The sequence below is a fragment of the Desmodus rotundus genome, chromosome 10 (genome assembly GCF_022682495.2).
Source record: "Desmodus rotundus isolate HL8 chromosome 10, HLdesRot8A.1, whole genome shotgun sequence".
In the NCBI taxonomy this organism is placed as follows: domain Eukaryota; kingdom Metazoa; phylum Chordata; class Mammalia; order Chiroptera; family Phyllostomidae; genus Desmodus; species Desmodus rotundus.
In genome coordinates this window covers 12,212,291-12,226,121 of record NC_071396.1, presented here as the reverse complement: position 1 = coordinate 12,226,121, position 13,831 = coordinate 12,212,291, and the positions used below count along the sequence as shown (strand labels likewise).

The following is a 13,831-nucleotide window of genomic DNA, read 5'->3' as shown; positions in this document are numbered from 1 at the left end:
TCAAAACTCAATATTCAATTTTATGGTTGTGGTGTTGAAATCCTATCATTACCCTTAATGTGTCAATTAAGTAATAGCTATAATGAAGGTTCTATAGTGTTGTGAAACCTGGAGAACTACTAGTGTGGAGATTGTATAAAATTTAATTTATGTGTTCAAGGAGGCTAAATTCAGATAACGACAAAGTTGTTATGAGATACTGTTTATTATATAAGTAAATGTAAATACTTTCAACTTAAAATTATTTGTCTCTAGTATTTACAGTAGATTACTAAAAATATGAACTTCTTCAGGTGCAGTCCTCGGTGGCTGTTGGAACTCCAGATTATATCTCTCCCGAAATCCTTCAAGCCATGGAAGATGGAAAAGGCAGATATGGCCCCGAGTGTGACTGGTGGTCTTTGGGGGTCTGTATGTATGAAATGCTTTATGGAGAAACGCCATTTTATGCAGAATCTCTGGTGGAGACGTATGGAAAAATCATGAATCACAAGGTTAGTTTACTTCACTGTTTTTCATATTGATGGGGTAAATAATACATGTAATAACTTTAATGTGATTTTTAAAGAGAAAACATTTTTCTGAAAACAGTGAATAATCTAATTTCTACCCTAATAGGGGACATGACAGACCCGAATAATCAAAAGTCTATTATTATACATAAAATTACTAGTTTTAACCTTCTGTATTTTATTAGAGAAAGTAATAAGTAGGAAATTAAATGGCTCCCACTAGAATAACAAAGAGCATAAGCAGATAGATTTCAGTCATTACTATAATCATGACCGAATGCATTTAAAGAGTTCTCAGCCTTAGCAGTAATAAACGAAATGCAAATTAAAGTAAGATGAGGTATTTTTCCCTTGTTGGATTGATAAAGATGAAAATAATAATAGTACACCATACTGTAAATAAGCCAGTGCAATGGACATTATTGATAAAAATATAAGTTGATATAAGCTTTCCATCAAAAAGTTTCTAAGTATGCATCTGGAGTCTTTAAAAAATGTTCGGAACTTTCAATTGAGTAACTTCAGCTGTAGGAATGTACCCTAAGGAAATCTTCAGTAGAACAGAGGTATACCAGAAACCTCTCCCAGGATTGTCACAAAATCCTGGAACAGTGCAGATGCACAAGAGGAATGAACTAATAAAACTTTAATCCACTCAGTACAAAGTGAAGTGGAAATAGATGGTTCATAATAAAAAAGGATGGGTTTGATTGCTTGGTCTCAGAAGGTTATGAGCAATTGGAACAATCTGGAATGTGACTAGGAGTATCCCATACAGGGACAGTCTGTTCTTTCTAATTTGTTCCAGTGACAGTTATGATTATTTGCTTCACACGTACATAAATCAGTTTTATGGAATTGATGCTCTTCTCCCTGGTTGCAGAGATGATCTACTAAGTGGTGAAGAGTTGAAAGACAGTAAATAGCTACAAAGTCGTAGAAAGCATGTAAAGCAATTCAGAGAGAAATCGTTGTACTATAACATGATTGTTAAGAGCAAAGGTGCTGGATGGAGCCAGACAGCTTCCGCTCTACCATTCACTGGCGTGTGGTCTTGAGCAATTGCTGAGCTCTGTGCCCTGTTTCCTCTGCTGGGAAAGTTAGGGTAACAGTAGCACCTACCTTAGGTGACTGCTGTGAGGATGAGTAAGACCCTTCTCACAGTGTCAAGTCCACATTACGTTCTTTAAAAATGGTTATTGTCCCTTGCTGCTGATCTGTGGCAGTTTATTCAAACGAGGAGAGACAGTTCGCAGAGCTAGCATTGTTTTGCCTCCAGTCTTCAGAGGTATATTCTGCTGTTTTATGAAACATTCTGGTAAAAAACTAAAAAATATATTTATTGTTATTACTTAATCATTAGTATGTGGCTTATATGAACCATCCGTACTCTTGAAATATTCAGGCAAATTCTATTTTAATGAATATTCTTGATTCTGACAGCAGTTTAAGATACTTTAGCATTTAATTTATTATCTTTTGAGTGCATGTATGACTAAGTCAAATGTGAAATTGAAAGTTTTTTAGGAAGACATTCTTTACTCATTCCTGTATTTCCTTCAGTATCATTATTTTGTATCAATATAAACTTACTAGATATTTTTAAAAGAAAATGTATTTTTAAGAAAATAAATGTTAAGCAACCTACTTAGTAAGTTAAATACTGATTTATATTCTGTTTATTTTATTCTGTTTAGGAAAGGTTTCAGTTTCCACCTCAAGTGACAGATGTATCTGAAAATGCCAAGGATCTTATTCGAAGGCTCATTTGTAGCAGAGAGCATCGACTTGGTCAGAATGGAATAGAAGACTTTAAGAAACATCCCTTCTTCAGTGGGATTGACTGGGATAATATTCGAAACTGTGAAGCACCTTATATTCCAGAAGTTAGTAGCCCAACAGATACATCGAATTTTGACGTGGATGACGACTGTTTAAAGAACACTGTGAGTATGATGTTGTGAGGAAGTTCTGTCCCTGTTCTTTTTAATACGGTTATAAAGAAATGTTATGGACCAGCTTATCAATGCTCAGACAGTAATAGCTTCTGGTATTTATTTTCTCACAAATTCAAGAAATTGAGAGAGTGTGCTGAGGTGAACATACCGTATTTCTTGGACTATTAGACACACCCCCCAAATTTGGGAGGAAAATGGGGGTGCGACATATAGTCTGAATGTAGCTTACACTTACATTGGTGAAATATTATGTTATTAATGTTATTAAATATTTTACCACATTTTTTGCTTCAAAATTTTTTTCCCTATTATTCTCCTCTAAAACCTAGGTGTGTCTTATGGTCTGAAAAATACGGTAGTTATTCACGACTAGGAGCAAAATTAAAATTCAAAGGTTTACTTCTTAGATGAGTTATGCTGTTAGATTTCCTAAAAAGTGGATTTCATGATGGCAGAGTGAAGAGGCTGGCAAATCTCTCCTTAAAACCACCATGAAACTGGACAGAATGGTCAAAAACAGCCATTTCAGGGCTTGACCAATCAACCCAAGGTAAATAAACTGAGAAACACCGACTCGTGAAACACCACTGAACTTTAGTTAAAAACAGCTCCCCACCCGCCTCCCTGCGCGTGGGTGGGGCAGCAGAGCTGCCAGCCTGGGGCCGCTTGTGAACCCAGCAGCTCTGCGGTCCGAGGGGCTGTCCGGGATTGGGGAGCTAAATACCCAGGCCCAATGGTGTCACCACTAAAAACTGCAGACCTGGTAGGGGCTGAGTGGGCAGCAAAAACCTGCAGTCTAACTAGCCTGAAGTTGTAGCCCCGTTTGAGGTGACTGGCAGGCCGGCAGGTCAGCCAAAAACTCAACCATTTTTAGCTCGTGGCCAATGCAGTTTGTCAACCTTTGCCCTAAACCGTTAGGTCATATCAAATTAGAATTTAGAAAAATAAGGACATTAAATTTTTGTTTTTTGCTTTTTTAGCCTTCTTAATTTGAATTTCATTTTAATTCAATTATTTTATTCCGCACTAAGAATTTTTATATTAATTTTATATCACTCTTCACTGTTTGGTAAGTAGATAAAAGAAAGGCAAGTACCGTATGATTTCACTTATGTGTGGAATCGAATGAGCAAGAGAAACTAACAAAGTAGAAACAGACTCATAGATGCAGAGAACAGACTGACAGCTGCCTGAGTGGAGGGGGTTTGTGGGGCTGGGTGGAAAAAGTGAAGGGAATAAGCAAAAAAACCCCACAGTCCCCCCCAAAAAACTCATGGACACAGACAGGATGGTAATTACCAGAGAAAAGGGGTGCGGGGAGAGGCCCCCGAGGACAAGAGGGGGATGAGTGGGGATGGAAGGAGACTTGGCCTGAGATGGTGAACACACAGTGTGCAGATGATGTGCTGCAGAGTTGTACACCTGAAACCTGTATAAGTTTGTTAACAGTGTCACCCCAGTAAATTCAGTAAAAATTAAAAAAAGAACCTTATACCTTCTGAACCTCTCTGAACCTTGTAAAAAAGAATTAAATAGACTTTCCTCATCAGTTTTTTATTATAGGATTATGTTTACTGTTAACAGAAATTGTGAGTCATTCCAAATTAAATACATGGTGCAGTCAGCCCTTACTATTTATGGTGGTTAGGGTTAACCACATTGCCGTGAGCACTGTTACTGGTGAGTACTGAACCACTGCCCCTGGGGGAGAACAGGGTTAGGTTCCTGCGAGCCCGTGCTCACGACATTTTTATCAACCCATCAATGCATAGCCTTTTTTATGTATTTCTATTTAAAGACAGCTTATTTAATAGATACTGCTAATTAATCAGCGCTGAGCTCACGGCCAGCAGCCCTGGAAGTCATGCTGAACAAGTGTACTACCATTTTTTTTTGTAAGACACGTCACAGCCTTCTTGCTTAGGAACAAAAGATGGCACTTTAGCACCATGCTTGGAGGCCACTTGAACAGAAAATCACCCATAAAAAGCATGAAAATGTGAAAAACATGGTACACTTAGACCCGAAGAGAACACTTGTTTATGGTGTGAGAGCTGAAACAAGAAGGCAGGTGTCCCCTTGTTCCAGTCCAGCTGGGAGCGCATGCGTAGGACAGCTCAGCTCTTTCTGTGCTCTGCACGTGTCTCCTAAAGTGCTGTGAATATTGATTTCGGGTTACAAGTAAATTTCAGTGACCAGGCAAATTTGCAGATACGGACTGCATGAAAAATGACTGTACGCTCTCTATCAGCCAGGCTTTTTGATCTTTACTTTCATTTTATTCGAATTTTACGATAGCAATGTTCATGGTCTAAATATATCGCTAACCATCTGTACCAAACTTACCAGTGTTTCCCGATGAACAGTCACATGTTTCCCATTGACAGTTCATGTTTATAGCACAGCCCACAGGCTGCGGTTAGTTATTTCTCACCAGGTGTCTTTACGTCCTGTAGGAAACGATGCCGCCACCAACACACACTGCATTTTCTGGCCACCACCTGCCATTTGTTGGTTTTACCTATACTAGTAGCTGGTAAGTGTGAAATGTTAACATAATTTGCACAATTTAAAGAAAATTAAAGTGAATTGTGGTTTAAAAATATGTGATGTGTAAGAGAACTTTGTAAATCAAAAATTAGAAGTAGTGTGAAGCTACTGCCGGGATAAGTTAGACATCGTGACTCATTTGGGGGAGAAAGAGGAGGATGGGTAGCTCAGAATCCAGCAGCGGTGGGGCGGGAAGGAGGAGAGTTCCCTTGCTGTCGAGTAAGTACTCTCTAGACGCCCAGAGTCAGAACTCCCAACTCGTTAATCTTCCCCTTCTCTTTGCCGACCCTCGTTCCACTCGTCCCACTCATCCCTCCTCTTCCCCCTCGCCCAGTTTAGATTGCCCTGACAGTGACTGTTGTCCCTCCTTGTGAGTGGCCCTCAATTCCTTGACGTCTCATTCTGTCACACTGGCTCTGCTAAGTTGACGTTCGTTATTCCAGATCAGTCTTCTGCCTGTACCTGTGCGGTTCAGTGTCTGGAAAAAAAATATGTGGCCATTCTTACTGGTATCACCTTCCGGTCACGATTACCAACCTCAGGCTCCTTTTACTGCCAGGCAGATGTACCCTGTTACCCTAGTGTGGGTTCACGCGTCCGCCCTCCTGGAGAGCTGTTCCGTATTGTACACTTTCTTCTGAGCACAGTCGTCCTCACTCTCTCCTGACCTCTCTCCCTCTGTCCCCAAGAGGGTGAGGCAAACCCCCACCACAGCTCCCATCACCACATGTACCTCCTGCACACCCCTGGACCCGCCTGTACGCTCTGGAACTGTGAGCTGAGGCCCACCCGCCCCTCCCTCCCCTCTTGCCTACTCCCTGCTGCCTCATCAGTTTCTCCCTTTGTGTCATTTGCGTGTCAGCTCATTGATATCAGCCCACAGACCTGCAGTGTTTTCTCCCACCGTACAGCCAAGTGTAAAATCTCTCTCCCCCCTGCTTTCTTTACCTGCTGCCCGCCGTTTCTCTGCTCCACGTCATAGCAAAATTACTTCCAACCGTTGCCTATATTTTGTCTGTTTTTCTCATTCTCTTTTTTTCTTGACACCACTCCAGTCAAGTCTGTGCTCCCTTCACTCCATGCAGACTGCCTTTATCACTCTCGCCACCGACCTCCATGTTGCTAAATTTAATGATCATTTCTTAGTCTTTCTTGTTTGCCCAGTCTCATCTAATTTGTCCTGGCTCTTTGCCATTAAAACACGCGCTTTTCTTAGCTTGCGGTGCACTCCCCTGATTTCTCCTTGCCTTTCTGGCCACTCCTTCTCAGTCCTTGGCTGCTGCCTCCTGATCTCCCTTGTCCCATGGCTTAGCCTTTGGATCTTTTCCGTTTATACTTTCTGGTGCTCTCATGGATTCTTACTCACGACTCCTAATGTGCATCTCCAGCTGAGACCTCCTCCTCTCTCCTACTTCAGTTCTCTCTTCCCCACCTACTTCAAATGTTCATAGCTTTGGTTCTTATTTTCTCTGCACCTGGCGGAGTGATCCTGCTAAAAGTTAAGTCAGATCATGTCATTTCCCTGTTCAGGACCAACCCCCTACTGCCCCTACCTCTGGTGACTTTGTACCTTAACTCCAAACTTAAGTTCTTACAATGCCCTACGTGACTGGCTCACTTATTGACCTCTCTGATTCTGTCCACTACTACTCTTCACCTTGCTCACTCCATGCCGGCCACACAGGCCTCCTTTCTGGCCCATGAACGTGGTAGACGTACTCTTGTTTCGGCTTGTGCATTTCTGTTCCCTCTGCCTGGAATGCTTCTCCCCAGTATTCCCAGAGTCCCCTCTCTCTCTGGACTTCATTCAGAGTTACTTTCTGAGTGATGACTTTCCTGACCACTTTATCTAAATTTTTATTTCCTCCCTCTCAATACTTTATTTCCCCCTTTCCTGCTTTTGTTTTTTCTTTAGCATTTAACATTGTCTAATGTACTGAATATTTTACTTATCTTGGTTATTTTTGTCTCCGTCACTGGAAAATAAACTCTGCATTGGGCATGTTTTGTTCTGCTCACTTCTGAGTGTCCAGTACCTCAAATATTTTTATTTAAATTGTATTACATTGAAGAAAGCATTTCACTTTTGAACTCTGAATTCCAGGAAAGAGGACCATGGTGGTGCTTTTGACCACCAGTTCACTGAGATGGTTACATTGTTTTAAACTGCCAACAACCCCTCAGCAAACTTCGTTTTATAGTTTTTGGTTATTAATATAAACACAGGGTAATGCGGGAGATTTAAGTTTTCATTTTAAAAAATGCTTCTAAAAAGTCATTTATAATGATTTTGCAAAAAAAGAAAAGTTCTACTACCATTCTAGACAGCTACCTATAACTAGATATTCAAATCCATGTTTTTTAAAATATATTTTATTGATTATGCTATTCAGTTGTTCCATTCCCCCCCCCTTTATTCCCCTCTGCCCTGTGCACCCCCTCCCCACCCGCATTCCCCCTTCATGTCCATGGGTCATATATATGTTCTTTGCTTCTACATTTCCCATACTATTCTTACCCTCCCCTGTCTATCTTCTGCCTACCATTTATGCTACTACTTACTCTCTGTACCTTCCCCCCTCTCTCCGCCTCCCACTTCCTCGCCGATAACCCTCCATGTGATCTCCATCAAATCCATGGTTCAAATGAACAGTTTCAAAAGGCTGTCTTTTTTCTTTAAACTTTGTGTTTCAGTGTAAACCCACATGTTTTCCTTCCTTCAGTGTTCTTTCTGACCGGAGCTGTTTAAGAGTCACAGCTGGCCCTGCTTCCCTGGATCTCGATGCCAGTGTCCAGAGGACCCTAGATAACAACTTAGCAACAGAAGCTTATGAAAGGAGAATTAAACGCCTTGAACAGGAAAAGCTTGAACTTAGTAGGAAGCTTCAAGGTAAATATATTTTAAAGATAATATGTTTCCTTTTTGAATTGGACTCAGTGTTAGGGGCTGTTTATTATAAGTGGTTGCTTTATCTTGAAAATAAATTTTTTTATGAAGTAGAGAAAAATCAGGTTGTAGAAATTTATGCAGAATACAGTGTAATATTTATGTAAACTCACAAAATCAATAGGAAACAAAATGGCATTTGTTTTCCATGGGTATTTGTGTATATGTGTATAAATACACACACACACACACACACACACAGAGGGGGTGGACAAAAGTAGGTTGAATTACCAGCCATCAGTACCTAAAAAATAAATCATGACTATGGATACAAAATAATAAGATAAATAATACAGTAAATAATAAATAAAGTAATAATAATACGAGGAAAAACTCTGTTTCATGTACTCACAACTATAACCCTATTTTTGCCCACCCCTTACTTGCCCGCCCCTGCATGGAAAGATGTGTGGGAATAAGTACCTCGGAGAGAGGAAAGTGGGACCCGGGGAAAGGGCTCTGGGGAAAGGAACCCTTCTCATCCGAGACTTTTCCTACTGGAGTCCCTCAGCCCTGAAAGCTGCAGCTCTTAGCAGGCTGTCGTTCTCTACGCCATGACAAGGGTCACAGGATGTGGAGATTTGAAAATGCTCGTTGGTGAGGCTTGTGATATTCTGACTTGGTCTCTTGATTCTTCACCTTCAGAGATCTCGTCTTCCCCCGTACTTCACCCACCACTTCTCATGGTAGTAAGGCTACCTTGAGATTACAGTCTCTAAAATTCTTTGTTAATTTTTATTTCAGGCAAACCTCACATAACCTTTTGCTTACACTTTTCTAGTTCATTCCCTCTAGTGCTTTAACTTCCATACCCCTTTACTTCCGTCGTTCCCTGTGGCCCTCGCCCTCCGTCGCTGTCCCTCTTCCACCCTCGGTTCTCATTCTGTGCCAGTCGTAATCTGTTGCTCCTCTTTCTGTTTGTGGGGTGTCTTTGGCAGAACCCCAGCCCTGCCGAAACACAACCACACCTGTGGCTGAAGGTAGCTTACTTAAAACACACAACGTGCTGGCTAATCCCACTTCAAGTTCATGAACACGCATCTCAGACAGAGTCTTACTGCTGCCCAGCCGTCCTACTTTTTCCTTTGCCCGTTCCCTGCCTGTGTTGCAGACTCCAACAATCATTTCCCGGTGCTCATCCCTTAACCCATCAGCACTGGGTCCACTTGCCCACTTCCCTCTCCTAAATAGCTCTTTCTTCTTTTGGCTTCTGGGGCACTTTAATCTTCTGGTTTTCTTTTTCCTCATAAACCGGTTATTCTTAGTTTCATTTGCTCATTTCTCCTTATCCCTGTGATGTTAAGTCCATTTGTTCTAACGTATGGTTCAATTCCAGTGTTTCCTTGCTTATTTTCTGCCTGGACGATTTATCCATTGTTGGTACGGGGGTACTGAAGTCTCTTACTATTACTCCACTTTGTCTGTTTCTCCCTTCAAATCTGTTAGTATTTGCTTAATTTGTTCGGTGCTTATGTGTTCGGAAGCATATATTTTACAGTTATATCTTCTTGATGCAGTGACCCCTTTATCATTATGTAATGACCTTTTTGTCTCCTCACTGTTGTTGCCTTGAAATCTACTTTGCCTGATATAAGTGTGGCTGCACCCACTTTGTCTGGTTTCTGCTTGCTTGGAATTTGTCTTCTGTCCCTGCACTTCGAGCCTGTATGTGTCTTCAGAGTTGAAATAAGTCTCCTTCAGGCAGCGTCTAGTTGGGCCCTGTTTTCTAATCCAGCAGCAGCTCTGTGCCTTTTGATTGGTGAATTCAGTCCATTTGCATTCAGGGTGATTTTTGATATGCAAGGACTTACTGCTTGCTTTTTTCATTCTGGTTATTTTGAATCTCCATTTTTTCTTTTTCCTTCTGTTTCTGTTTTTATTTAAATAATAATTATTGATTTTAGAGAAGGAAGGAGGGAGAGAAAGAGAGAAGACGGACAGACATTGATTTGTTGATCCATTTATTGATGCACTCATTAGTTTGATTCTTGTATGTGTCCTGACTGGGGATCGAACCTGCAACCTTGGCATACCAGGAGGATGCACTAACCTTCTGTTTCTCAATGATGATATGCTCATTCTCCCTCCGCCCCCGCTCCCTGCCTTTTGTTTTATGTCTGTGCTCTAGATTTTTGCTTTGTCGTTACCATGAGGGTTACATAAAACATCTCATGGATAAAATAGTCTGTTTTTTTCTGCTGATAGTCCTTTATCTTCAATCACCTATAAAAGTTCTGTCTTTTACTTCCTATGTTTTATATTTCTGATGTCACAAATTCTCTCTCTCTCTAGTGTGAATTTGTTACCAAATTTTAGTAGCTGTAGTTATTTTCAATGCTTTTTTCCTTTATACTAAGAGTTTAACCCTATTCTAAAATAGTTAGTTTTTCCTAATTCTGGCTATCATCTTAATCAGGGTTTTGTGCACTTTCATCTGTCATTTTCGGTTGAAGAGCTCTTTTCAAGATTCCTCGTAGGGCAGGTCCCTCAGCTTTTGTATACCTGCGAAAGAAAGCCTTTACTTCTCCTTAATAGCAGAGGAGAAGTAAATTTGCTTGCTAGAGTATTCTTGGCTGGCCATTTTTATCTTTTAGTGCTTCGAGTATGTGATTCTACTCTCTCCTAGACTGTAGACTTTCTACTGAGGAATCTGCTTATATCCTAATGAGGGTTTCTTTGTGGGGGGGTTTCCTGGCTTTCCTTAAAATCAGTTCTTTATGATTGACTGTGATCATTTCACTGCAACGTGTGTTGAAGGTCTTTGCGTTGAGGTAGTAAAGTGTTCCGTCAGCTTCTTGAACTTGGATGTCTAGTTCTTCCCCCAGGTTTGGGAAGAAGTTCTCAGCTATGTTTTCTTTAAACATTCTGCCGCCTCCTCCCTCTCTCGTCCTTCTGATATACGCACCATTTATATGTTGGCTTCTCTTGTGGAGGTGGACAACCTTGTAGGTTTCCTTTACTTTTTACAAAATCAATTCTCTCTCCTTTTCACCTGAATCATTTGTGATGCCTTTTATACAGATTGCTGTTCTCTCTCCCACGTGGCCCACTCTGTTTCCAGTAGTCTGTATCTAATGCACTCTCCACCTCATTTATTGAGTTCTCCGGCTCCAGAAGTTTTGCTTGGTTCTTTAATAATTTCAGCCTCATTGGGAAATTATTTATTTTTTTCATTAGTCTTATTCCTGAGTTCACTGAATTGCCCTTCTAAGTTTTCTTTTACTTTGTTGAATGTCTTCATAACATCTATCGTGAATCCTTTAGCAGATTGCAATAGTCCATGTCTGTGAGTTTGGTTGCTGGAGAATCGTCATTTTCTTTTTTCGTACTGCAGTACTGTGACCTTTCAGGGTTGTGTAAAACGTGCCTCTGCCATCACGTTTGAAGCAGCAAATATCTTCCTTATTTAGGGAAGGCTTGGTTTTCTTTGATTATAACATTTCAACAGCTTGGCAACCAGAAGCCTTTCTTTTGCTTTCCAGAAGGTGGCGATACAGCACAAGGTTTGGTTACTCTTAGGGGAGCTGACTTTGAATAAGCTTAAATGCTGGTGGCAGAGTAGCCAGAGGTGTGTGCTTAGCACCTGGGTGTGCTCCTGTACTGGTAGGGGGCTCCTCAGGTTGGGGAGGCCCAGAGGTCTGTGGGCAGACAGCATGCAATTTAGTTCTCCTTGTCTGCCCTCTTCCCTTTCCTTTCCCTCCCCCAGTCACCAAGGTCTCTCCACAGAAAGCCAGGTGCTGCTGAAGAGCGTAAGGTCCCCCCCAGCTGCAGCGCCCCAGGCCAGGCAGACTTTTACTCACCACGCTCACTCTCTACCTCCCCTGCTAGGAAGGGCTCTGCTGCAACGCCCATGGCTCGGTATCCGCCCTCCAGGTCAGATCCTCCCACCTGTGGGTCCGCAGTGGGATGGACCTCTCAGTGCGCAGGACTGCTGCGCAGGAGTGCTTTTGTCTAGTTTTGACTGTCCAGTTAGGTGTGAATCACAGGAGATAGAAAAGAGGGGTGACCCATGTCACCGTGACACTGATGTCACTCTGTTTTGATTTTTAAATGGTGTTATACATACAGCAGAGTGTGCCTAAATGTTCATATGTGTGCACAGTCACTAACCTTTACCGCAGGCAATGCAGAGCTCTTCTAGCCTAGCATAAAGTTCCAACATGCCCTTTGCCCGTTCGTTTCCACCACTCTCAAGTAAACACTGGCTTAATACTTTTGTTATTAGTTGATTTTACCTGTTCTTGAACTTCATATACACTGTATCATATAGTATGATCTCATTTGTATCTGGCTTCTTTCACTCAACATGTTTGTTGTTTTTCAGATTCATCTGTCACGTATTTATCAATAGTTCTTTTTTATACTCTTGTTTAGTATTATATTATACATTAATTCTAAAAGTTTGTTTATCTAATGTCTTAGTATGTTTTGGCTCATAACTAACTCCAACAGATTGGGTGGCTTAAAAACAACAGAAGTTCACTTCTCACCGTTCTGGAGGCTGAAGTCCAAGATCAGCATGCCACCGTGGCCAGTGCCGCCTCCCTGCGTCCTCACCTGGTAGAAGGGGCTAGGGGTCTTCAAGAGCTTTCTTTTATAAGGCCCTGATTTCATTCATGAGGACTGCACTCTAAAAATTAAGCACCTACCAAAGGCCCCATCTTCTAATAACATCTGTGGGTAGTTAGAATTTCAACATATTAATTTGGGGGCGGAGCACAAGCATTCAGAACATCCCATGTGATTTGTTGCTGTTGAGCCATTTGGGTTATTTCCAGATATTGACTATTACGAGCCTAACTTCTGTGAGCGTTTCTCTCTCTCTCTCTTGGTCATATGTACTTGTTTCTCTTGGACATCTACGTAGGAGTAGGATTTCTAGGTCGGGGGATGGAGTGTTTTCAGCTTTTAGCAATTCTAGTGTCTGTATACTAGTGTATGCTACGATTTTAATTTGTGTTTCTCTAGTAAGTAATGAGGTTGAGTGTCTTTTCATATATTTACTGTACATTTGGATAGTCTTGTGAAGTCCCTATTCAATGTTCTTGCCCATTTTTTCTGTTAGGTCTTTATCTGTGTTTTTTTGGAAAATAACTTTTATTTACCACTTGACAAACAACGTAAAAACATCACAACAGTCCTTTGTGTGGTTGTTGTCATATGTTTTATCTCTATGTTGTAACCTTTCAGTGCATTTATGTTCTTGTTACTTTAAATATTTCATTAATTTTTTAAAAATATCTTCTTATTTACCTAAATATTTACTCTTTTAGTGCCCTTTATTTCTCCCTAGTGATTTGTTTCCATCTGGAATCATTTTTCTTTAATCCGAAAAACTTCTGTTAGTATTTCTTTAGATGTGTGATAAAAAATTCTCAGATTTGTCTTGAGATGCCTTCTTCGCCTTCATTGTTGAAGGATATTTTGCTGTGTTGGAAGTCTGGCCTTTCCCCCTTCGCTGCTATGCTGGTGCTACCCCACTGTTTTCCCACATCCACTGTATTTGAAAAACAGCTGTTAACTTGGTCTCTTGAATGTATGCTGGTTTTCCTGTCCCTGCTTTTAAGGTTTTCTCTTTAACTTCAGTTTGTCTGTAATCTGCCTACATGCAGTTTACTTTGTATTAATATAAAATCCTGTGTGGGGTGCACTGAGCTTCTGGAATCTTGATTGGTATCCTTTATCAACTTTGGAAAATTCTAAACGGTAATCTCTGTGGATATACATATGTGTCTTTTTGCCACGTTCACTTCTCTCCTTCTGGGACTCTAATGGTGTCTGTGTGTTAGACTGGCACCCGTTTCTTATCCTGTTCCTCCCATTCTTACTTTTCTTTGTGTTTAATTTGAGTATTTCCTGTTGAC

At 41.0% G+C, this 13,831-nt stretch overlaps 1 protein-coding gene and 1 long non-coding RNA gene across 10 annotated transcripts in view; one reads left to right on the top strand and one right to left on the bottom strand.

Moving 5' to 3' along the window:
• CDC42BPA (CDC42 binding protein kinase alpha) overlaps positions 1-13,831 on the top strand; it is a 175,015-nt gene that overhangs the window by 74,740 nt on the left and 86,444 nt on the right. For all 9 annotated transcript variants that reach the window (XM_053912183.2, XM_053912189.2, XM_053912185.2 and 6 more), the window contains 4 exons: positions 294-494; positions 2,210-2,458; positions 4,927-5,006; positions 7,744-7,910. In XM_053912183.2, the coding sequence (XP_053768158.1) occupies positions 294-494; positions 2,210-2,458; positions 4,927-5,006; positions 7,744-7,910 (697 nt within the window). The remainder of the gene's footprint in view (positions 1-293; positions 495-2,209; positions 2,459-4,926; positions 5,007-7,743; positions 7,911-13,831) is intronic.
• Positions 325-12,776, bottom strand: LOC123478223 (uncharacterized). Its single transcript, XR_006653374.2, has 3 exons — positions 12,458-12,776; positions 1,635-1,838; positions 325-458 (listed from the first exon to the last, which is right to left on the bottom strand). It is a non-coding gene; the product is annotated as an uncharacterized lncRNA (long non-coding RNA).